This window comes from Lycorma delicatula, chromosome 10 (genome assembly GCF_047948215.1).
Source record: "Lycorma delicatula isolate Av1 chromosome 10, ASM4794821v1, whole genome shotgun sequence".
Taxonomy (NCBI): domain Eukaryota; kingdom Metazoa; phylum Arthropoda; class Insecta; order Hemiptera; family Fulgoridae; genus Lycorma; species Lycorma delicatula.
The window spans coordinates 66,773,362-66,801,309 of NC_134464.1; the positions used below are offsets into that span (position 1 = coordinate 66,773,362).

Here is a 27,948-nt window from a genome sequence, read left to right on the forward strand (position 1 = left end):
TTTATTTTAATATTTTTAAAATTATTTATAACAGACAGTTAAATTTAAAATTTGTCAACAAATTAATACTTATTAAAATATAGTTTGTAATTCATTTCATCTTCAATAACAGAAAACTATCATACATTAATTTAAATTTATAAAAATTAATATATAGAGCTGTCATGCAATAAAAAATAATCACAAAATAGATATTAAAACAAATTAAAATAAACATAATTTATTTGAAGCTTCTTGTTAAAATTTACATTAGTTACAACAAAATTTATAATCTTTATATAGATAATAATATATTCACCAATCAAAATTTCTCTATTAATACCAATTAAATCAGAATCATAGGAAAACTGAACAAATATAATGTCATGTAGAAAAAGCAATCCTTTTTTTACACAATTTTGTTTATCTAATATAATTTTAGCCTTTAAAAAAGTTAATTCTAAAATAATTTACAACTTGTCTACACCAAGTTTTAACACAGATAAATAGAAATTTCCTGTATCATTTGTAATAAAGCATATACTCCATAATTATATTACATAAACAAAAATCTTTTAAATTTAAGTCTTTTTAAATCATTTAAGTATTTTAAATCCAAAACACAATCCTTCTTTCTAAGTCAAGTGATTTCCTTTACATTATGATTCTTGCTGTGTATCACATTATCCATAATTTTAAGAGAAAATGGATCCGAAAAATAAGCATTAGAAAGATAAGAGGGAGTGTACTTTTAAAACACTTGACCAAATTAGGTAATGAAAGAGGTACTACATCAAGCAACATAAATAACTCGCAACACAAATACTCTTGGACATCAGCATCCCAACCCCATGAAATTCAGGTAATATTCAGATGTATAAGTGACAGCATCATTCTGTTCAATACAGGGATTAATTGTACAAACTATATTGTTAAATGTAAAAACTGACACAATAAAAAAAGGAAGATTTGTGGCAGAATAAACAGTATATATATATATATATATATATATAGTAAGGCTTTCTGATTTATATTTGTTTATTGAATCTATGGAGCAAGTTTTGGAAACACTCCTAAAATTGCTCTTCTGGTAATGTTCTCAGGATATTGGTCACAGACACTTGAATGTCCTTTAGAGTTTCATAATGCATTCATTTCAAAACTTTCGACTTTAAGGAACAAAAAGTAATCTGTTTTAGAAGCCATATCCAAAGAGTGGGTAATTATTAGATTATTTTTGTAGTGCAGGTGAATGCATTGTCATGTAATATTTGGAATTTTTGATTCAAATATCTTGTGTCTTAGCTGATAATGATTCAGATTCCACAGCTGCCATAAAATTTCCTAATATAACTTTGTTGTGACAGTGTGTTGTTGTTCCTAGAGAAATGGTTTTCACTTCTGATTTTTCCAAGCACACTCTTTTCTGATGAGGAGAGGATGTGAACTATGTTATTTGCTCTTATGATCACATTGAAACACCCAACACCAATAATACTGGTTTCATTATCAGTAACAATTTTACTCAAAAGGGTTAAATTACTGTCAACCCTTGCTATCAAATCGATAATAACGATCAACTTCTTTTCTCATTGCACAAAACCCAACAAATGTAATAAACTTTTTTAACCCAGATCTTCTTTTGAAAGTGCTTGAATAGATTCCTCATTACTATCAATCATCTAAGAAAGCAACCTCACTGAAGTTGATAAGCTTTACGCACAATTTTTTCAACTTTTTCAAAATCTCAGTTTAGATGTAGATGGAACCATGCCCAGAATTACTGATTCATATCCTTCCCAAAAAAGAGTAAACCTCTCAAACGTATGTGGTCGAGGCAAATATTCATCATTATACACATTTTTTCAATCATTAAATGTTTCCATAACATTCTTTCCTAATTTAAAATAAAATCTGATCACTCCTCTTTGTTTCACTTTTAATCTTTTTATTTCAGAATGCAAAATACTGCTACAACTTTTAGTGTAAACCCAAACTACAGCTTGACATAAGTTTTAATTTGCATTCATTGGAAAAAGCAGTCTACTGGATCAAACTACATCTTCTCACATCAATACTAAACAAAGAATAGGCTTACTGTCATTATTTAATTGGCTCACAGTAAATAATGGTTATTACTATCAGAAAAAGCAACCCTTAATGGAACTTCTTTATTATATAGCCATTATAAAAACTGGATTATTATCACCATTATTAACTTTACCACGTTATTTTCCAAGTGAAATAAAAAATAAATAAAGCAATAAATTAATTTATATCCCTTTATGTTAAGAAATAATGTACCAACTTAGAAACGGAAGCATAACATGTAGTTAAAGTAAATGCAAGTGTTAACTATGAAGGATGTAAATTAATACTATACTATATAACAGTAGCAATCATAACTTTCATTTATGTTAAACATCTTGATTCTTATATACTATAATTGTAATTAATAAAATAACAACTTATCCTAATCCACATATTGTGCTATTTATTTTTTTAACTATGGTGCAGTATTTAAAATCTAATATTCATATACACTATATTCAAACAACATTTAAAGTTATCACCATAATAAATAGTAAGTAATTTTCTACCCGATTAGTGGCAGGGAGCAATTAGAATAACGATATATCACAAAACAGAAACTTATATAATATACTAAAATACAACAGTTTATAAATACTTGTAATTTTCTTTTAAATATATATAACAATTTTAACACAACCTTGATTTAAAATTGATTAAAACTGCTAAAACAATCACTATTCTTATGATTAACAATTATAGTTTTTCTAAATAAAAATAATATTATAATATAATATTATTCTGAAGTAATAAAAAAAATATATAATTTAGAATTTATTATTACAAGGATAAATATTACTTTAAACAATTAATGATTAATTATCTGCAATTTCCTGCAATATTATATCCACAGTTAAACAAGTATAAAATAAACAAGAATAAAATAATATACATAATTTTATTTAATATAAGTTTTATTTTAAAATTATGCTGTAATAATTAAATTATTATATTAATCAATTTATTCCAATATAGTGGTGATAATAATAAAAATAAAAACATAATAAATATCACAGACAAACTACAAGATGGAAGACAGCATTTTTTTTAAATTATAGAAATTATATAAATAATATTATTTAAATATATTTAAGAATAACTACAACCATATGCATTAATAAAATATATTTGCATAAATTCATTTTTCTTAAACCTTTTCTGATTGATGAATAGTTAACGTTTTGTTAATAACTGTGGTAACTAAGTTTACAGGTTAGCATAATTTTGGTAACTTAAGATACATATCCAGTAATTTAGAATTTGGAGTCATTTGGGAAAAAGATTTATTAATAAAAAAAATGACCAGATAGAATTAATACTGGACAAGAAATCTCTAAGATAAAATTGTATTTATAAAAACAATAACATTGAGGTTAGGTTAGGTTATATGAAATGCAAAACTTGCAAAAGAACTTGGAAACAAAAATACCATAAATTAAGATACAATAGGAATATGAGCAATAATAAAAAATTATTGCTCAAATTATTGCTTCTTTTCTTAAAAATAAATAAAGCAGTAAAACAATATATCTACCACCTTAATTGTAAATTTGTAAATGTGTTCTAATCTTGCATATTCTAACCTGTACTATTCTCATATCAATAGTACAGGTCACATATGACATGGTACAACATATCTCATAGCAATCTCCCAAAATTCTCTTGTTTTAAACCACTATCTTGTGATTGGTTAAAAAATAGGTTTCATTTTTCAAATTGTTAAACACAAATATACTGTAGGATTTTACAGGCCAAACAATTTCATCTTTTTATGAAATTAGTTTGAAAAAATAAAACTAAAGGGATTACAAAAATTTCTGAAACTATAGATGAAAAATTAATAAGATATTATTCAATCAGACAAAACTGGACACAACACAGTTATACTTTTCATTCATACAATTCTATGGATTTTCATTCTAACAATACATTTTTTCTCTCACATGACATAAAAGAATGATTTGAATAGGAAAATTGGAAGTAATATTATGAAAAATTTATTTTTTGTTATAAGATTTATTAAAACTTAAAGAGAACAGTAACTTTTAATTTGGTTAGCAACCTATCACTAAAAATGGTAAGATTTTCATATTTGTTATTATAAAAAATTCAATAACAGAAAACACTGTTCAGTCACTGATTTAAATTTGGGCAATTCCTTCATGAAGGAAAACTATGGCTTTATCTATGTTTATTTCTTTTATACAAGATGTATAATGTCATTGTAAATACTGTATTTCTTGAACAGCAATATTTAGCAACGGCAAATCATACATATAGTCAAAACATATTATAAAACTCTTATCAATGAAATGACAAGAATGAGGTTCTTTCTCTTATTTATGAACAATTAGTTAATTCCACATTGGGGAACCAATTTAACTTGATCTAGCAAACTTGATCTAAGTTTAGCAAACTTATCATCTAAACTTTATTATAATGTTTTCAAGAAAGTCATAAACAAACCATTTTCACTTTATAGGTCTTCAAGGAAGTCTTGAATATCTGAGTGAACAACCTCATCATCTATTTTATAACATCCAACTTTAGGAATTGAGTTTATACTTTTTTTTTCTGTATCTTTTGGAGGAGCTGCAGATTTACCTTAACCTAACAAAGAGCTCATTTGTTGAACATATGACTTATAAAAAAAAAATATGTAATGCTATAGCAGCTTTCTCTATTACTTTTTTGAATTTTTGCAAAGGAAAAATTTTAAAGTATCATGCTTTGATTTAGATTTTCAAATTAATCTCATCACATATCTCATAATCCAAAATTTTGGATATATCTTATTATCTAAAAGTAAACTTTTTACTTTTAGTATAATTTTATTTAACTTTTAGTATACTAACATATACTAATGTGTTTTACTCTTTGTCAAGAGAAAAATTAAAATAATTTTTTTTTTCAAATTTAACACATAAATACACTCATATGTGGAATAAATCAAACTTGCATAAACACATAATCTTTTTTCACATAAATATACCTTAAATCTGTCTGACTGGCTGTGTTTCCACTCTATAACTGATCAAACCAAAATGTAATGTACAGCCTAAAACAATATAAACAATACAACTTATACAATTTAAGATATTTATGTTATATTTAAAAATACATAAATAAATTTTTAGTGATGTTTAATAAATTATTTTAGTGTTATCAACATTTTTCTATGCATTAATATATATAATACAACCTTTCTTGAAAAAATAATTATCAGAAACAAACTAATATCACATGTTTGAAACAGATTGTATTATTACTTTAACAAATATTTAAAATTTAATTTTTTTTAACTTTAACAATTCAAAACTAACCATGATCGTGGTAATAATAATAATACATAATATAATCTACAACACAGCAAGTCTGCTGAATTTAATATGAACATTAATACTTATTCTTAATTAAATTATGTAAACTAGAAGTCAGTGACCAAACAAAAAATTTAATTTGCAGAATAGTATGATAAAATGTAGTTTAATTTTTATAAAATACTAAATTTTATAATATGATTCATTAAGTAAAATGACAATCCTAACCAAGTTTATTGAATATATATAAAAAAATCATGTCACAATATGTTTACTTGCTTTCACACTCATCTTCAATGACTGAACCATGTTAATATATTATCTTAAATAAACTATTAAATTTATAATAAAATAAGTAAACTTTACATAACTGTTACCTAACATCACAGACAAAAACAAATTTTAATGTGACTTTGATTTTCTAAATATTTAAAAATATTATACCAGAGATTCTGTTCAGAAGTTTGACACGGTTCCTTCCATGGCGATGTTATAAAGAACATAAACCACATTGGTAATTCAGTACTGAATTGGTAAGATTTTAATGTAGATAGATTATAATTATACAGTCTAACAGTGATCCTCAAAAGCAATGAGGAAGAACAAGATCTTGCCCAATAGATTACATAAATGAAACAGAAAATACTATTATGTTATAAGTGGAAATAGAAACCCGCTATCCTAATGGATATTTTTTAAACTGCATTGCTTTCATAAATTTGCTAACTAAAATAAGATGTTTTCTATTAGAAACAAACAGCATAGTTCCTTAATGATTTTTAATGGTAAAAAGGTTTTCTTAATAATGAACGTGATGGATTTTTCAGACTTCACTAAAATTTGTTTACGTTAATTATAATGAAGTTGATAACATACATCAAAGAATAAGATTTTACACTAAAGTTGAAACAGTACTATTTTTCTGTAACAAAAAAGGAGTCCAATATTAATTAATTTATTATTTTTTTTATGAAATTCAGTAATGCCTGTTAAAATTAATTTCACCTGTAACTCTTTTGCATACATTATACCATAAGTAACTATAAAAAGTAAACAAATTAAAATAGTAATATTGCAGTAAGTTTATTAATTTTGCGTCAAATTGTAAACGTGGAAAATTGAAAATGAAAACAAAGCACAAAACAAAATAATACCAATTATGTTAAATTTTAGAATTAACAAATGTTAATATTAAGGAAACATTTCATTAGTTTTACTAGATTTTTATATTTTTGGTACAATTAAATTTACTGATGATTTAAATACTATAGTATTTTGACAAATTTCTAGTTTGTTTTAAATGAGTGTAAATAATAGCTGAGGATTAATTAGCAGGTATATAATTGATATATTTAAAAGTCAGATTCTGTAGTAATTGTAAATTCGTATGAAATAAACTGTAATTTTTTAATTAAAAGTGCTAAATAACTTTTTAAATAAAAATACAGTCAACTATCATTTAAATTTACTTCATCGGTCAGAAGAAAATCAGATTACTCAAGTTGGTTGTAATATTTATCCTTGGAACTGTTACTGAAGTTAAAACAGTTTGTCTAAATTCTCTGAAGTTTATAATTAGCAGCTGATTTCTTGAGCCATTTCTAAAAATTTATTTTATAATTTATACTCCAAACCCAAAATGCTTCATCGCACACAGTTATATGAAAATGTAATAAATATGTGACTATATGTGTATATATCTTACTTGATAAAAATATGTTAATATACAACCATTTAAGTACATATAAGATATTGCTTGAGGTATAACCTTAATTTTTAAAGGTATATAGTAATATATTTATACTATAATTATAGTAAATAATAATAACAAAGTGATATTTTGCAGGTAGAAAGGAAATTGATTTAATTAAATTAATTAGATCATCTGATTCATTATAGAAGGTTCATTATACAGTAAATTGCTATTAAATCAAACAAACATCTTGTGTGCATTTTGGCTTAAATTTGAAATTTTTTCCATTACTTATGATTAATCTCAATATGTCACTTGTAAAAATAAATCAACTGACTTCCTGGCCACTGTACAATAGTTGTAGTTACAGTTAAGGTGAAAAAATTTCAGGCAGTAGTTTGTAAACATAAAACACTTAAGTCTTATTCAATCATTTTTTGATTATATTTGCTACTAATTTTCTGATAATTTTCCATAAAACTTGGGCACCATATTAAATAGTTTTTATTTTTAAAAAATAAAGATTAGTACAGTCTTTTGATATCAGTTAAGAATAACAATAAAATTTAAAAATTTCACATAAAGATAATTTAATTTACATTAAACATTTTTCAACTATCATACATGCCTTAAATATCACCAATAATATCATTTTATACTAATTATTATGTTTACAATACACATCATAAGATATAATTACATAAAACTGTAATATTCATTTTTTTATGCATCACGTTTATTGTAATTCAATAACTTAATTAGTAAATTCAACAAAATTTCTTTTATAGATGAAAATATTAATATGTCACAGCACAAAAATTCAAATAAAAGTCAGTGCTTATTAACTCTAATTAAATCTATTAAATTTGTTGGATGTAATGATTTATACTTTTTACACAACTATTAATTTGATAATGTAACAAAGAAATATACATACACGAAAATGTAACACAGCATTCATGTCGATATGTGATGAACTAATAAGAAATATAACCAATATTTTAATATTAAACCAAGAAATAAATGAACCAATAAATCCTTAAGAAAAAAAAGGATTTTTTAATATTTTGGTTCATTGTATTAGTATTAACAGTAAGAAATAAAATTTTTAATTGTCTTTCAGAACTTATAATTTTAAAAGCTTTCTTGGTATTTATATTGTAATCTGACTTCGATTTGTTTATTATTTTATAATGTGAATGTGGCAACTGTAACTTTAAAACAATTTGCATAATATATCACAACCTAACAAGTATATTATAACAGTTAAGTAACACAGTTAGCTTACTTTTTATTCCTCAGAAAAACCTCTACTGGAAAAAGATTCTTCTAGGAATAATGTAATAAAAGTTCAATTATTTCAACCTTATACGTGGTCCATATATATATTTTAATAAGAAAGACAATGGGTGAAAAAATGTCAGCCCTTTAACAGTATTTAAAGCTGAGACCAGCTGATCTAAAAGCCAGCATGCTAACCATCTACCATCTTCACCATTACATTATATCGCTGTTTTTTCATATACACCTCAATGCACTTTAACTCAATTTAATGAATGTAAATTTACAGGGAATACTCAAAACTAATTCTATTTCCAAAAAGGCAGTCAGTTTTTCCATGAAAATAGAAGTGGAAATCAGATTAAAATTAAATAAACTATAAATACTCACACAGGAGAGTTGGATAAAAAAATCAGAAAATATAAAAAATAAAATAATAAATATCTGTCTATATTTCATAAAAAATGTTTTCATGTCACGGCTGCCTCATTCTGGTTTTATCCACTTCATCAATGGATTTTTGTTGAAATAGAAATATTAAATAATTTTGAAATATTAAGTTGTATTAAGAAATAAACAGTAAGTGAAACCAAAATTTTATAAATTGCATGCATATTTAACATGGCAGAAATGATATGAACTTGTATGGATGGAGAGCTTAAAAATAATACACATATTTTAAAAAAGCAAAAAATATATAGCTGATATTAAAAGAAAATCTAAGAATAATTTGAATCTTCTAATGCATTAAATTCTAATGCAATAATAATCTTAAAAATTAACACAATGAAGATAGAATAATAAAAAAATGGGAAGATTTCATAGTAAATAAGTTCTTTAAATGCAAGTTTCATTCAAATGGGTTACATTTTATCAGTTATTTTAAGAAAATATTGTATCAGTGGAGAGCATTTTTTTTACAAATAATTTTTACAGTTAATTATATAATTTACAGTTAATTTATCTAGGTGCAATTTCATTGCACCTAGATAAATTAACATATCTAACTGTTGGAAGGCGAATCATTATATAAATTGTTGAATGAATAATGTTTTATTCAGAATGAAAAAAAGTACAAATCTTTTATCTAACAAAAAGAGTAAATAAGTAAATTATAAACTTATTTGATGACTCGGAATTTTCAGATTCTAGGTATAAAATCTTATTTTTTTGCTTGTGACATGTAGTCACAGAAAAAGTAGATCAAATTTTTTTTATAACTGCATTTTATTAGTTATTTCTAATAAACACAATAATGAGGACTAATTCTGATTCAGCAGTGAGCTCTGTTCACTGCTTGTTATGGCACCGATAATAATTTTAATAGAGAGGGGGTTGACCACAACAATTACAACAATTATTTTAACATATAAGATAAATTATTAATCTTGATTAAACCTAAAATAATGGAATGCATATAACATCAAGCTCATATGATCCTGATCTTAAAATATCAAAACCTATTCCTCCCTCCTGGTAAAATTTAATTTCAACATAAGATTTCCAAGATGTATATGAATGCATAAAAAATAAAACTGAAGAAGCTGAAATGTCTCTTTCCAACAAGTCACCAGATTTTGTATATTTTTCAGAACAATGACTGACCAATACTGAAGCTATTTCTAATTTAGGTAATTTCAAGCTAGCTAAACGTTTTTTATAGAACAGCACATAAAAATGGAAAGAATCTTTTTTTTAAAGACTACCTTTATAATAAAGTTGAAAATTAAATTTTGAATGTTGTACAATTCAATCCCCTAACAAAAATTGATATAGATGATAATAATTTATAGATCTACTTTTGAATCTTTTGTCTACTAACATGGCTATTTCCCAGTTTTTGATAAATATTTTAAATTCCATAGATAACAAAAGCATTCAATTTTCCATGATTCCAATAAAGCATTTGATTTATTTCTACATTTTTTACTAATGAAAAAACTTAGTAGCTAAGGTACCAATCATAAGTAGATAGTTGAAAATTCATTTTTTAATAAGTGTGTACAATTTACATCTTCATTACAAGATGTAGAACTAAGAGTGCAGAGGGAAGTGTTTATAGTCCCTTGGTTTTCTTATTTCATTAGAGACCTGCCTCAAAATTTTGTTCATTGTTATTCTCTTTGTAGATTATACAACTATATCAATATCTGAAGATAATTATAAAAAAAGAACTGAAAATTCTTCATTAGCAGTTCAAAAAATTCAAAACAATCTAGCTTTAAATATGAATAAAACTGTTGTATTTTACTTCTCAGGTAGACGTAACTTCGACAGAATTCCCATTAATGATAAAATAATATTTCTGTTGTTCATAAAGCAAAATTTCTGGTTGTTTTTATTATTATATGACAACTCTTTTGATGATCAAATTGATTTTTTTTCAACAAACATTGACACTTTAAAAAAATTACAGATTTAAAGTCTTCATTTAAAAATTCTCCCACCAGTACAATTAAAAGATTTTCTTTTACAGAAGCAATATTATTCTGTCTATTAATTTTAATAATACTTATTAAAAAAGATTTATAAAGCCTAAATTTTTTGCATCCCATTAGACATGTACATAAATATGTGCTGAACTAATTTCCAATAACGCTTTCTGAACTGTGAAAATTTAGTAATAATTTTTTATATTTAAAATCTTCATGAATTCAGTGCATTTACCTTAACATTATTTTATTGCTTTATATTTTAAATATCTAATACGGACTTTAATCACATCTATTTTTTATCTTATAATTAATTGCACAAATTCCTGGCATACCATCCATAACTTTCTGTTCAGTGCTAATCTTTTAACCTCAACATTATTACTAAATACTATGTCCTCAGCTATATTTTTCATAAATTTTGTCTTTCTCTATAGTTTTTACCCTCTATATAAACCTCTATCACTAAATGATAACCTGGATGATTTTTATGAACCACAACATATTTAGTGATGATGATGTCACAGTAGCATCAGAGACAGAATTGCTCTGTGCACATGATGTCACCTATGCGTCAAGGGTAAGGCAATATTCTATCCTGTTCCATTCTTTTTCAGCAACCAGTAAGGGTTTTGTTTTTGTTTATTAGCATGGAGAAGAGATTCTTCGGTTTTGCTGTGCAGTTTGTTGTTTCTTTTTTACTGTTATATTCGTACAGCTTTGTTCAACATAGATTGTTTTTTGTAACTTCTTGGAGATTGTTTTACAGAAAATCAGGTTAGTACAATTTTTTTTTTAAATTCAATTTCTCATATTTTTATTAATTTATTTAAAAAATGCTTAATATTAACTTAGTAACAAAAAATATTTTTTTCCTTTTTTAAAAATTCTTTGAAAATAAGCAAAACTAAAAAAATACTATTTTTGTATTGGAATTGTATCATAGTAAATTATAAATGAGCCTAGTTTATTTATAAAATTAGTCAATCAAAGTTTGTTATCATTTTATGAAATTTTATTTACATGATCTTTTTCATTCCCTAATTCATAACTAAAAGAAATTATAAAAATTTGCTACGTTTTACCAAGTATTGAAATGAAGTACAATATGTCTTTTGTTTTACAAGCACTTTACATACAAGCTACTTGTGATAAAGTTTATTAGTTCAGTATAATTTTTGTTAGCTGTTCTAATTTTCATGAATCTTTAAAATCATCTTTAAAAAACATGGTTATGTATTCTAATAAAAGCTATCTTCTCATCTAATCCTTCTAATTTAAAATGAATCTAATATTGCTCTGACAGAATATTAAAACAACACATTTTAAAAACCATTGAATATTATCTAAGAACCAACAGAAAAATAAAACACCAAGAAACAATGTAACGGACAGGTTACATAATTGTAGGATTTGCTGCTTACTGATGATGCATATGTGGCATCATCTATATAGGTAATCATATATAAATGATGTGGTGTCATTTATATAGGTAAAACTAGTAGATCTTTTAAAACCAGATTTCATGAACATATTAGACACTATGAAAATGGAAAATTGGGTTCATATAACGTTGGTGACCACCTCATTAACAATAAAAATTCTATTTCTGATATTCAAACCAATTTGGAAATATTGGAAATTAAGAAATATAATATAAATAATAATAATAATAAAAGTTTAGACATTTTGGAAAAATATTATTTATACAAATATAAGAAGAAATTTAACTTGATCAACTTGCAAATAGAATATGAAGATAACACACTTATAAGGGCTGCAGTAGATGGCAGCACTTAGTCAGATAAAAATAATGATAGTGTGTAAATCCAGTTTAATTTAAATCCATACAGTACTATAACATTGGCTAGCCAAGATACATAGTATATTTTATCCTATTTATTTTAATTTTATCAATTCTGACATTATATTTTATATATGTAGTTTTTAATAGGTCTGTAAACACTTTGTTTTCAAGTTATAGCTAGCGAAAGATTTCATCTGGATTTCAGCTCTTCTAATAAAAAGAAGTCCTACTGTCATTTTTGAGACATAAATTAAGGGGTAAAGTTGGTGGTTTCTTATGTAATTTGAGCTGGGAAATAAAATAGAATAGATCCCACAACTGTAACTCCAGTAGTTTTTAAGATATTTTACACAGAATTTGGTGTCAAAAAACAAGATTTTTAGGTTTGTAGTACAGTAGCTTTGTTAAATGACAAATGCAGAAGATTTAATATCAAAACTTGTAGAGAATTTAATTCTGAGAAAATGAATATGTAAATAAAACCAATAAAAAGTAAATAAAAACTTTTAAAAAATGATTTTTTATTGAAGCAGAACATATGAAAAATAGACAGAAAATCATATTATTCTTTCTGTACCTAATAAACATTCTTTTTAAATATTCTTCAGTGTATTAGCATTTACGAAGGAAAGAGTCACTTCCAACATGTTCACTTTCTGTTGAACGCCAAGTAAATCATCATGTGTATGATGAACATCATGTGATTCAGCAAATTCAGCATAGCCCAGGCACTAGTACAAGGCAAATTTAATGTCGCACTAGTTTGTCTAAAAACGAAGTGTAACGCATTCTATGGAAAGAAAATCTTTATCCTTTTCACCTGCAAAAGATACAAAATTTGTGTGGCCAACAGATTACCACCAGTAGTTAAATTTGGGTCACTGACTTCTAGACTTTGCTAATAAGGTAAATTCAATTTCATTTACTGATGAAGCCCACTTTTACAAGAAACAGAGTCTTCAATTCTAAAAATGGTCATTTATAGAGCAAAGATAAACCACGTGGTACAGTGGAAACTAGTTTCCAACTTAGATTTCATATTAATGTTTGGTGTGGCATTATTAATAAAAAAATTCTGGGACCATTTGTTTTCAATGAAAACCTTACAGGAGTTGCATATGCTCATTTCTTGGAAAATAATTTGCGTCTTTTTTGGAGGATGTACGTTTACAAACTAGATTGGACATGACTTTCCAACAAGATTTTGCAATGCCACAGTTTTCTTTAGTAGCTCGAAATAACTTGGATGCTAATTTCTTAAACTGGATTGGAGAGTATGGACCAATCAATTGTCTACCATAATCCCCTGACTAAATGCCACTCATTACTTCATTTGGGGCTATATGAAAACAAAAGTATACCAACAAAAAGTTAATACTAAATAAGAGTTACTCATTAAAATAGGAAAAGCTAATCAATCTATACGAAACAAACCTGAAGTAATACGGAAAGCCCCGGAAATATTTTACAATGGACAGAGCACTGTGTACCTTGTGAAGGAGGGAATTTTGAACAAATACTGTAACTGAGGTTTGTTATTCTGATATCATTTATCATTTCATGTACTTTATTTTTTTGTTTTGCTATATTAAGAATAATGAATACCTGTCTATTTTTTGTTTGTTTTGTTTCAATAAAAAACCGATTTTTAAAAGTTTTTATTTACTTTTTATTGGCTGTGTTTACATTAATTTTCTCAGAATTAAAGTCTCTATAAAAATGTTACTACTAAATCTTCCACATTTATTAGTAATTTAACAAAGCTATTGTATTGCAAACCTAAAAAAAAATTTGTTTTTCAACATCAAATTTTGCGTTTTACACCAGATATCTTAAAAAACTATTAAAGTTACAGTTCTACGACCTGTTTTATTCTATTTCTTAGCTAAAATTACATAAGAAACCACCAACTTTATTACTTAGATTGGGTCTCAAAAATTACAGTAGGGTTTTGTTTTATTAGAAGAGCTGAAATCCAGGAAAAATCTTTCACTAGCCGTAACACAAAAAAAAGTGTTTCCAGACTTATGCTTATATGAACCTTTTTCATTATTTTCACTAGTATAACATGTCCTGAAATTTTCTCTATTTCTTCATGGAACACTCTGTATATGTATATACACACGTGTGCACATGTTTTTTTGCTCTAGATGAACTAGATAGACCCTAAAACGTAAAGATTTGCTAAAAACCCAATACTCTACTCTTGACATATTCACTACACTTTCCCCTTTAATATAACTATTCTAGCTATATTCACTAGGAAAGTAAAAACTTTACTTTAGAAAACATTTAATAAATAATACTAACATAAAAGCTTTATTTCTGAGGTGAATTAATTAATCAATAAAAAAAAAAGAAGAAATAGCTGCAATTACATAATGCCTAAGTTCTCTCAAGAATTCAGCTATCATAGCTAGAATAATCAGTTACAGCTCATTTTGAACACTGGTTAGTCCTCAAAGTACTATCAGATGACAATATAGAATACCTTAAATTTTCAGTAGATTTATAATTAATTTTGTATGAATAGATTAGTTAATAATAGAAATAAATTTTATGAACTTTGTAACATTAAATAATTACATAAAAGATAAAAAATAAAAAATTATCCTCAACTTTATTCAAAATACACTGAATTTAAAATATTGATAATAATATTTAGAGGAATTATTGTAATATAAGTTCAGAAAGATAATAAATATTTCAGTCTTATATTATAACTGAAATTATCATAGGTAATTAATAATTTATTATAGTATGCTTAACTTAGATATAACACAATTAAGATATTGCATTATAGCCATTAATATTAATAATTATTATGTAAATATTAATTAAACTTATTTAAATATCTATAAACAAAATATTCTTTTTAATCTGTTTAGGTTACAAATATTAATTTTATAATAATACATATTAATTAAAATATGATGTATGCATAATTAAATTTACTCTAATATTAACATTTTAAAATTTCATACCTTACTATATATATATGTATATATTAAATAATAAATAACATATATTTATCTTATTTTATACCTAATAATTTAAATAAATAGAATAATTATTTTAAATTTAAATATAATTTATAAAATTAACTACATGGGACTGTTGTAAGATCTACATGGAACTAAGTTCTATTATAGTGCTAATTTATATTATTATTGGCATATATGTAATAAAACTATAATAGTTTAAAATTATAAAAGAAAAAATGAATCTGGCCAATTATTATTATTTCATAATATTACAACTACATTAATTTTATAATGAATACTAGTTATAATTATCATATTATAACCAGTCACATAATTAAGTTATAATTTTCTAATTGGACTAGTAATAAAATTCTAATATAATTATGAACTACTACAGGAAAAATTGCGTAAAAAAAATAATATGTAGAAAAATAAAAGAAAAAATAGCAAAACCTTACAGATTTTCATGCATGAAATATAAATATTCAAATGCATTCTCTCACATGCAGTTTTTCTCAGTATAATTTTAAAATTAAAACATAAATCCATAAGGTTACGCTAACATTTAATTAAAACAGAATAGGGATAGATACATAATAATTACATTAATTCACTTACCCGAATAAAATTATGCTTATTATAATTTAAAACTAATTTATTATAATATATATAAATATTTATTTCATAGATAAATAGTGTATATAGCAGGGCTGGTAACTCAGTTGTAAACAAAACAATACAATTTTCATTACAAGAAATGGTTTGATTATCTTCTCAATAACTGATTTTAATATGTGTAAAAAACAATAATTTTACTAAAAAGAAAAAAAAATTGTTTATATACTGACTTGTATTATTTGTTATAACATATTAAAAAGGTAAACTTTTTTAAAGTTGTTTTTTAAACAAGTTTTTAATCCTATAATACAAATTATCAATTAAAATATTTTGAGGTTTTTTTTTAAATTATAGTAGTAAATCATTAAATAATTAAAAAGACAACATTTTTTATTAAATAATTAGTATCATCCTAAGAATGCATGTAAGCAATTATAAACAATTTAAACACATTTAGTCAAAATTAGAAGGGATAACCTATTTCAAAATTTACCTAATTATCAAACAGGCAATGTGAAGAAGTATAATGTCCAATAATGCTGGATAAAATTGTTAAATAGTCTACAACTTTTTTAACAAGAAAATTAACAAAATAATACAAATCATTACTGTCCTGATTATCTAGTTTAAACAATACCAGGGGTATGTCACGTCATAATCCTAAAAAAATATTCTATAATATAAAAATTAAGTGCAGTGTAATAAATAAAAAATTTTAAAAAATTTAGTCAAATATGATTAAATAAAATATTTACTTAATGATTTACACATGGTAAAAATATATACACTATACCCACTAAATCATATTTTAGAAAAGCTGGCAATGATGATGCTAAGCTTTTCAAACTCAAGAAATATTTTAAAATTGTCTAAACAAAATAATCTAATAATATACAATCTCTTATGTTTGTAAGATGTCATAAATGTGGAGATGATGTCACCACCATATTGTTGAAGGTAACCTGACCTAAGATTCTCAAGTCACTAAAAAAATTATTAGCAATTCTCAAGAATAAAAAGCATCACAGACTAAGCTTATTGGTAAAAGTGAAGAGTGTAGAAGTTTCCAGCAGGCTTCTCATTGAGATGAATATGCAGTTGCACATCAGTGTGACAACCCCACTGAAATGCAACCGAAATTGTAATTTACATAGTAAATACCACTATTCTCAGAAGAATAAGCAGCTCTGACTGCTACCCTTTGTATCCTTCACATTTTTAACATGTATCACAGTATATTTTGCAAAAATTACAAAATAAGTGCAATTTTTATTTGTTATTTATTTAAGAGCAGGAATTTTTAATGGATACTCAATCAAGGTATGTCAAGAGAAAAGGTAAGAAATAATCAGAATAATTAGTATATAAAAAATTTATCACACTCCCAGATTGTAAGTCTGGATGCTTTCAAAATGGTTTAGTCTTTACTTTAACAAACAAGGGCTTGGTAAGAAGTTAAATTGTTTAGGCAATCTTAGGATGTAGGCTTCAAATGACTTTCCAAATAATAAATATGTGAATTAAATGTGTGCTTAATTAATAAAAAAGAAAAAAAAATGTTTAAATTAAAATTAATACCGATAAAAAGATATATTAAAATAAAAAATAACATAAAAATTATTTTCAATAAAATTTATACAATTAAATTCTAAAATTATTTTATCTAATATTGTTGAAATGAATTTTTTTAAAAATTCATTTCACAGTCCCTTTGTCATTTATCCTGTTTAGCAGCGAGGTAGCATTGGACACAAGTAGGTTTTCCCTTACCAAGATCCTTTACAGTAGGTGGATGATAATTTTCAGGTTGCTGAGATGACTGTATTAAACGAGCTTGACTTCCAGTACTTCCAGCAGATAGTGTTGATGTTGTACTCAATGTCAAATGATTTGGTGTGCGACCAAGTGTTGCTTTATTTACAGTTTTGGTAGCACTCTGACTTTCTTCTTCACCTTCTGATTTTGTACCAGGATCATACTCATGTTTGTTGCTCTTTTCTCCTGAATCATCTAAAAAAAAAATCAACATTTATATAATTTAGCAGGATAAACAAATTTAAATATTAAATTGCCCAAATCCAAGATAGTGAAACTTTTTCTCCAATTGGAACTTTGTGCTATTTTGCAGTACCTTCAGTGAAGGAGTTAATGATAACACTGTTGTTATTGGAGTACATTTTAGAAAATCTAGGAAAACCTCTTTTTTTATTTATTGAATCCATCAAATCATATGTGTTTACAACAGGTTATAAAAGAAAAAATATAGTACACAGAATAATAAAAACAAGTAAATTTAACATTTTCCAATAGGAGTTTTGTTGAATAATTTTTAAAATTAACAATATTTAGCAATTTAAAGCTTTCAGGGAGTTCATTGTAAATTTGTTATTTTGCTATGTATGGATTCTATGTGTTTATCATACTGCAAGTCTCTATCCGGTTTTAGTCCCAGGTATTTAATATTATTGACTGCTTTAATAGTAGTATTGTTAATATTCAAACTGTGAGCTGTGCTGTATTTATTGTTAAAAATCATGTAGTTGCATTTATCTTTGTTGAGCCTACTGTTGCTAGCTTTAGTTCAGTCAGCTATAATATCTAGATCTTGTTGGGCATCAGAGTAGGTAGTAACAATAAATCTAGAATGAAAGCAGGCAATAACTGAGTTTCCATTATTAACCTTTCTGTAGGAAAAATTACATAAGGGGGTAAACAGCAATTTGTGTATTTCTCCTATTCAAAAAACCATTTTGTCTTATATTAACGAATTGAGTTTCCCTCATATAACTAAGTAATCTTTGACTTTACCATTTCAAATATATTAGTTTATAGTTACTGACTTGAAGTCTTGATGTAGATTTGTAAATAACAAAGACTTTGGCTTTCTTTAAAAAATCTGGAAACATGACCTTCCTGAAATGTTTATTTATTAAATTTGAAATATTAGGTGCAACTATGTCTATAATTTTTTTCACAATCTTTGGTTTAACACTGTCATCACCAGTGAAATATTGTTCTTTTACTTTATTTATAATTTTATTAATGCCATTATTGGGTGTTGTTTTCAGCAAGTTTATAAATTTCCTATCATTTTTAAAAATGTTAGTTCCTTACAACAACACTGGCAACAATAAAATCAGTAACTCCACTGAATAAGGTAACTGCTAATCATCTCTAAAAGATTCTATGAAAGAATAAGCTCCAGAGTTTTGAAAGCAAGTTATTTAACATTTAGCAATTTTGAAGCATTGCTTAATCATTTATTTGAAGTATAAATTTCAAATTAAATTAACACATTTCAAATTTGTTATATATTTAAATTATAAATACTTAGTCATGTTTGATTATGTTAAAAAAATCCAATTATATCATTACAAAATTTTACAGGAGCAAAATGTTGACATTTTTATTCACTCAAACATGAATTTTTCCAGAAAGCAGATTTGGGTGGCAAAATTAATTAATATTTTAACATTTTTTTATTTTTATTTTAATAACCCATGTACATGACATGTAAAAAAAACAAGTTTTTATTCTGTTAATGTTAGTAAAATAAATGTAAAAGAAAAATAATTGACAAAAGAATATGTGTTGTTTCATTAAATTTATTTTATTTAACTTTTCTTACTTCCATTGTCAATAAATACCAGCAAATATTTTTTCTGCCATCATCAAATATGTACATGTTCTTTTTACTAATGAAATGTATTTAATCTAGACCAAAATCTGAGCTTGTATTTTTGTACCTATATATATATATATATAAATACAATATATATATTTCTTTAAAAAATACGCCGATACTAGTTATAACAGATACTAGTTATATATAACAGACATATTTTGTTTTTGTTTGAATTCTTCATGAAATTCATGATGTAAATTTTAAGTGTGGTAAAAAGCAACATTGGTACATAACTGGATTCTATTTTTAGGTTACATTAATTTGTTAATTACTATTATTATTGTAATTAAAACCAGTTAATATAGACTTAGAAATATTTTGATAAATAATCCTTAAATATTAAAAACAATGCACATAATATTTTAAATCATCATAAAAATTATACTTTTGTGGCAATTAGATTATCCAAATAAAATTACAAAACTTACTATAAATCTTGGAACATTATTATCTTAATGATAACATATTGTTAGAAGATATGACAAATTTGAAAAACGTGTGTATCACAGTATGTACTGTAATATATTTATTTGATGTTAGAATAAAGATTATCTATTTTTAAAAAATATAATTCAAGTAATCCAATAATATTTTATCTTCTAATAATAAAAATAATGTTGTAAATTTGTTAAATTATAAACGCAATAGCCTTGAAGTCATATATAAATGTTTAATGCATGCCAAAAAGTAAAAATGGACTTCTATTTTGTGAGCCAAAATAAGTAAAATCAAATAAAAGATAAATTCAATTAGTATAAGCAAAAATCTAAATACGTTACTGTATCATAATACATTACTTTATGTATAAGTAAAGTAACCTATGCATAAAAAGGTAATACTTTTCCAAAAAAAAATAATTAAATTTTTTACACTATAGTTTATTAATACTCTCATATACATAGCCTACTACATGTGGCTCTCTTTTTGCAAACTACTGTAGTGAGCATGTATTCTTTTTTAGAGAGAGGATTTATTTTTCTAAACTCTCTCTCTCTGGTGAAATGCTTATGGATATAAATAAATATAACAGAATGTAACGAATTTTCATATGACGATTCATGTGTACTACTTTTCAAAATATTTCTCCAATGACACACAGACATATAACCATAATATTTCTGTATGTCTGAAGGAAAGTAACACAGTTGGGCCATTAGTTTTAAATATCCTGCAAACAATAATACCAAAATCCTATGGGGAATATGAAAGTAAATGGAATATGTTAATTGATTTCTCTAATTTTCTGCAATATCTATTAGTAGTGTAGACATGAAAAAGTACAGTATTATGTCTTTTTTATAGAAACTATTATTTTAAATAACAAAATTTTAAATGAAACAAGATTTTACCAGCATCAGATACAGTTTTACTTCTAGTTCTGAACACACTACTTGGTTGCGAATTTTCAACTGAATCCCTTGATTCTAAATTATCATAATCAATATTGCCTGCTGAATGACGCTGAGGTCCTTTTGGTGGTTTTTTTGGTTTACCAAGAGTGTGTGAGCCTTGCATTATGACAACTCCACTAGCAGTTGTTTTACTAACTGGCTGTTCTGCTGTCTGCTGCTTATGAGCACCTGTAAGAAGAACAATCAGATTTTTAACTTTACGAAGACAAAGACATTTATACCATTCCAATGAGGAGAGTGTTTAGTTCATTGAAAAATTTAACACTTTATAAGCAGTTTGACTTAAAAGATTTATTAACTTAAAAATTTTCTGTTCTTCTACAAACTTTTAAAAAAATGTTTTAAAAGTTAAAGTTATCTCACTAAACTAAGAACAGAAATTTAAAAACTGGTAAACAGTAAAATAAACAAAATATTGTAACATAGAGGTATGGCAGGTAAGGTAAGAACCATTCTCCAAATAGCAATATCAATTTAACCATATTTTCAACAGTTCATTGATCCCAAACTATCTGCAATCTGTACATTTATAAAATGTCGTTATACACAACATAAATTTCAAAACAATATCTTATATTTGGAGAATTTCAGAAAAAAGTGTTGCCATTTTGTATCTGTCTAGTACTTTCACAAAAATAATATTTATTTATTTCAATTTCTTATTGAATTAGTACACTGTATCCCACAGAAATAAATAATTTGTGTTGCTTTACATTATCTGACTTGTCTTTCTCATGATGACGGCTATAGAAATCATCTGAAGTACAAGTGCCGTCACTGATAATTGCTTTCTCTGATGGTAATGATGTTCAATGTATAACCAGATGCTTTAGTGAACAGATTTAAAATGTCAGTGGTAGAGCTGAATATCACTTTAGGATATATCACAATATATTCATGAGCTTACTGATGTGTGAGTATATTTGGCTCAATGAAGAAGGCAGACAGAAATCATTGTATTTCTCAACTTCCTTAGTAAGTCTGCCATGAGATACTTGTTTTTCTTGTGAATGATTGTACTACTTTTAAAAATAATTTTTGTCTGTGTCAGCTCATACCTGCAACAGTTGTAGTTTTGACAATTAGCATGATGCACACACACACACACAAACTTGTATTTCATTTGCTTCAACTATGTTTACAGCCTTTCCAAATATGAAGATATATTAATTTAAAAGTAACAGCAATTATTCTATTAATATTATAAACAAAATAATTGATTCATTACAATCCATTAATCTTTTATAGTTAAATTACAATTTACATTAACTTGTATTTAAATTTATTAAACTTATAGCAATGAATGGCAGTGAAAATTTGACACTGACCAAAAGACAAGAGGGACAGTTAGTAGCCTTGAAAATAAGTTCTCTTGAAAAGAGAATAATCATAGGTATTGTTCAACAAAATGAAACATAGAGAAGAATGTAAGAAATTATAACAAACTGAGGAGATTTACTGACTTGTGGCAGTGGCAGTGGTTAAAAGTAGACAATTACAAAGGTTTGTATATGTATTAAGAAGATTGGACATCAGTATGATAATGCTATAACTGATGAAGTGTTTTGGTGAAGCCAAAAACCTCTTAAGATTAAAGTGTCTACAAAAGTAAGTATCTTTATTAGTAAAGAAGCCATATTAATACATACCTAAGCAGCTGGTTATGTAATATGTTGAGTTATATTGTATAAAATGAATATATTTAATTTAATGATATAAAAAAAACAGAGATTATACGGCTTTTAACAATTTACGTCAATTAAATATTTATAAATATGCTGTGTTTCATAGAATATTCAATTTGATTTCTATTAAATAAATAAATACCATGAAAAACATTTTTTTTCTTATATTACACTTTTTTCATACAATAATTTCCAGATTTTTTAAACATTATTAAATTAAATTTTATCAATTACAAGTAACTCGTCCTGGTCTAGTGAATCTACAGAGTAAAATAGGTATTACACATCATTTTACAAAGAAGGAACCAAAGAAGTTACTAATGAACTGTGGCTCAATCTTATGATCAGTTAGTTTTTATTTAGTACACTGGCATTTAAATAAACTGTTATGTTCCTGACAAGGGTATGGCATATTTTCATCTTTCATTTCATTTATTTTATCTCTCATTAATATAAAGTAGAGAAGCAGATCTGAGTTTTAAGTTATAATAATAAAAATAAAAAGTGAAACAAAAACTGCAGGAATGCTATGGCTTTTTTTTAATGAGATGTGTGAGGATTAACTGCTATGATCATTTAACCCAAATGGAAATTTATAGCGTATGAAGAATGCCATGCCTGACCGGGATTCCAACCTATGACCTTCGAGTGAAAGGCTGAGATGCTACCACTCACACCACAGATATTATCATAGAAACTACATTATATCTAACTCACTTGTATTTCCAGGTGTAGCTCTTCCCAGCGTAGCAGTATTACTAATAAGTTGAGCAGGAGATGTGCTAGGCTTTGTTACTGGAATGCTCATATTTCTTACACTTTCTCTAATTATTTGACGGATTGTCTTCAAGAATGCATTTCGAAAATCTGCAGTGCTGTAAACAGAAAAAAGAACAAAAAATTTTTAGGAGAATATTTTGGCAGAAAAAAAGTGAAATGTACTGCAATCAAGAAATTAAAAATAAGAATTCCAATGGCAAAGCAGGTTTTTAGAATAAAAAGGACTGCTACAGCAATATCTGGATAAAGATCTGAGGAGAAGTTTGACAAAACATCTTTTGTCTGAAGTGTAGCACTATATGTAACAGAAACATGAACTCTGATGAAGTAAGAAGAAAAAAACGTAGAAGTAATAAAAATGTGGATATGAAGAGGATGAAAGAGATAAATAAAGTGAGAATTGAATTAGAGCTCAATGACTTTGAGAACAGAGAAAATAATTAAAGTAATGAAGAATAAAAAAGAAAGTAGGTAAGGCATTGGCCAAAAAAAATATGTACTAATGGAGACCCACATTTCAAAAGCTCCAGACATCTAAATGTAAAAGTGAATTTTAAAACTATCTTGGACAGATCAGGTTGCAAAGGTTTTGAGAAGTTACAGTAACCAAAGACTTTGAAGATAGTTAAAAGCAAGAAGCTATATGAGATCTGTTCAGAAAATAACAGAACATTTTTAATTATGTACCAATGGAGATATTTAGTGATGTGCAGTTGTCAGCATTGTGTTCCACATAGCCTCCTCTGTAACCACATATTCTTGGATTGTTTATATCTTGTTTAGTTTTCATGTTATTGTTATTTGAGTGCAACATGTTTGTGATAGTAGTGAGTTGAGTTTTGTAATGTGTAATTTTTGGGAGTAAGGATACAATGTAACCCATCAGGTTGGTCTAACGATAAACTCATCGCAAATCAGCTGATTTCGAAGTCAAGAGTTCTAAGGTTCAAATACTAGTAAAGGCAATTACTTTTATACAGATTTGAATACTAGATGGATGCCGGTGTTCTTAGGTGGTTGGGTTTCAATTAACCACACATCTCAAAAGTCAACTTGAGACTGTACAAGATTATACTTCAGTTACATTCATACATATCATCCTCATTCATCCACTGAAGTAGTATCCTATGGTGGTTACAGAGGCTAAACAGAAAGAAAAAAAAGGAAAGAAAGGATACAATATAAAATTTTGTGTGAAACTGGGGAAAACTTCACAGAAACATTTCAACTTTTGAAACAAGCTTACAATCTCTGTAAGCTTACAAGCTCTGTAAACACCATCTCAGTGTTCTAGGTCGTACACAATTTTACAAATGGTTTTCATGATTTAAAAGTGGTCATCAATCACTTGAAGATGACTTTGAACAGGCTGATGACACCCATGTTCAGAAGATCAACAATCTAGTGGATTTTTTCTTCAGTAACTTCTTAAACAAACCAATGATGAAACATTCATGTAAAGGTTCATAACAGGAGATGAAAGCTGGGTTTACAGACACTAAGGCAAAAGTTCAATCATCAAAATGGATTGGCAAAGGCTCTCCACATTCCAAGAAAGCACTTCAGTCTTGATCCAATGTCAAAGTGATGCTCTCTGGGTTTTTTTTGATTTTAATGGAATTGTATATTTTGAATTGTTGCCTCACGGTGAAACAGTGAATCGTGCATACTATCAAGGTGTTTTACAATGGTTATGTGAAAAAATCTACAAAGAGAGATCAGAGTTGTGGCGAGACAACTCATGGTTCCTTCACCACGACAATGCACCTGCACACTCAACTTTACCAATTCATCAGTTTTGTGCCAAGAATCAGATAACTGTCCTCCCTCAGCCTCCCTACTTACCAGACCTGGCTACTCGACTCCTTGCTTTTTTTTTCTTATTTCTGAAATTAAGAACAATGATGAAAGGACGCCATTTTGAGACTATTTATGACAGTAAAGTAAATTCATCAAGTACCTTCAAGGCCATTTCAAATGAAGCTATCCAGGACTGCTTCATGAAGTGGAAACAATGCTAGGAGAAGTGTGTGAATAGGGGAGAGGAGTACTTTGAAGGGGACAAGGACCGACCAATAATCTGTAAAATTAAAAAAAAAAGTTCGGTTATTTTCTGAGCAGACCTCATAATATCATTTTGGTATGTAATATGAGGGGAATAGTACAAAACATACTTTTCTAAAAGTGGTAATGCAGGGGAAGATCTAAGGAAGGAGAGATGAAGAAAATAGAATATCATGGCTGCATAATCTGTGAGAGAATAATTAGGAAATTTTTCAAGTGACCTGTTTTGAGAAGCAGCTTCTAAAATTAAGATTCCCGTGATACTTATTTAACATTTGATGTTTAGGTTGCACATGAAAAAGATTACTACTTCAGGCTGTAAAAATTATAACAGAATAAAGGACTGAAGTGGAAGGAGAAGGTTTCATCTAATTAATGATGTCAAGCTGGAGGAGATATAGGAACAAACAGAAAGATTAGCAGAGGATTGATGGATTTGGAGGTTGACTTTATACTGAGACATCAGCAGATTGCATCAGTAGAACATTCATCATTATATATTCATATAAAATAATAAAAAAAACAAAAATACAAAGATAATTTTTCAATAATTTCAATGAAGATTAGGATATCAAAACAAAGGCTTAGTCCATCTAAAAATTAATAATTTTATATATATCTCCACAGTTATGGACAGCAACTGGGTGAATTTTACTAACACTAAATACAACATATTTAAAAGTGTAATAAATATTTATTTAAGACAATATCTGATTATATTACTTCTAAAAAAAAGTAAATATTTTTGCAGTTTATTAATTAATATAAATGATGCATCATCCAAGGGATCTCTCTAAGAGCCCTTTCAAGATTAGAAGCCAGTATTACTTGACGGAAATGTAATTATAGCATTTCTGTGATGAATAATCTAAATATATGAAAAGCAATTTTATTTGTGGCCTCAAAAGACCATAAATTTCTACTAATTAATAATTAACCATAACTATTTAACATCAAATTTATTTCTAATTAATATTCACATTTACTTCAATTAGACTTTCAAAAAAATCTAGAATTCAATTTTCAAAAGTATTCTATTTGAAATATGTACCTGTTTGATAGAACGTATACTTTTTCGGAACGACGTTGAAGTTGAGATCTAAGATGAATAAGTTCCCATAAGAAGTGTGAATCCATATCTTTAGCTGAACTTGCTCGAACTTGAACTTCTGTAACTGGAATTAGAACTTGATATCGAATAATCTCCACTTCATTGGCACTACCTTTACTAGCAACACTCTGAATAAAAAAGTACATCATATAAAAAAAGTACTTAAGTAGAATATATAAATTCATTATTCCTTAAATTATTAAACAAGTCTTACCATGAATTTTTATTTGCTAATTAAAATATTAAATCCAGCAAAATGTGTTTTCAAAAGAGCTCATATTATTGAAAACATTTTTGCAATTGTAAATAGAAAAAGTGGTAATTTTATGAAAATGGAAAATTATTATTGTTAAAATATAATTAAAATCATTTTTATTTAAAATTTGAAAATTATTATTATTTTGTTGATATTAAGAAAGATTAGCATCTTCAACAAAATTTGAGTTTTGTTTAATTACAGCATATTTCTAGAACAACAAAAATAAAAATACATTGTTATCTTACAGTTAGTAACCATTTATTTTGTAAAATATTTTCTTTATACTTGTGGTTCCATATATAAAACTAATTTTTTAACGTTTTACAATATGAACATTATTTCCAATTTTCACATTGAGTAAACAGTATTAAAATTAAAGAAACTGAAAGCCCATATGAAGTAATATTAAGAAATTTATATTGTATTTATAAGCAAAACATTGAGATTATTTATATTGTTCTGTATCTTTTACTTACATCTATTATTATAACAAAAAAATATATCTGCATTAATATGCAGGAACAGATTTAAAAATACAAACATTACTACCCAATTTATTGATTTAAATTTACTGTACCATTACAGCTAATCATAGAATAAAAAGTTATTATATTTTTAATGGATATCTAGCACATATAAATATTGTTGCTTCTTATAAGTATTTAGGAGTCTGTCAGGTTTGATGACAAATTCCTTTTCAATTTATTGAAATGTATCAAATCAAGAAATTAAAAAAAAACAAAAAAA

General features: G+C 26.1%; 1 protein-coding gene across 2 annotated transcripts in view; it reads right to left on the minus strand.

Moving 5' to 3' along the window:
- The window catches only part of sif (guanine nucleotide exchange factor still life), a 1,284,896-nt gene that overhangs the window by 16,554 nt on the left and 1,240,394 nt on the right, over nt 1-27,948 (minus strand). For both annotated transcript variants that reach the window (XM_075376797.1, XM_075376796.1), the window contains exons 18-21: nt 26,883-27,070; nt 23,705-23,862; nt 21,240-21,470; nt 17,976-18,215 (exon numbers count right to left, since the gene is read on the minus strand). In XM_075376797.1, the coding sequence (XP_075232912.1) occupies nt 17,976-18,215; nt 21,240-21,470; nt 23,705-23,862; nt 26,883-27,070 (817 nt within the window). The remainder of the gene's footprint in view (nt 1-17,975; nt 18,216-21,239; nt 21,471-23,704; nt 23,863-26,882; nt 27,071-27,948) is intronic.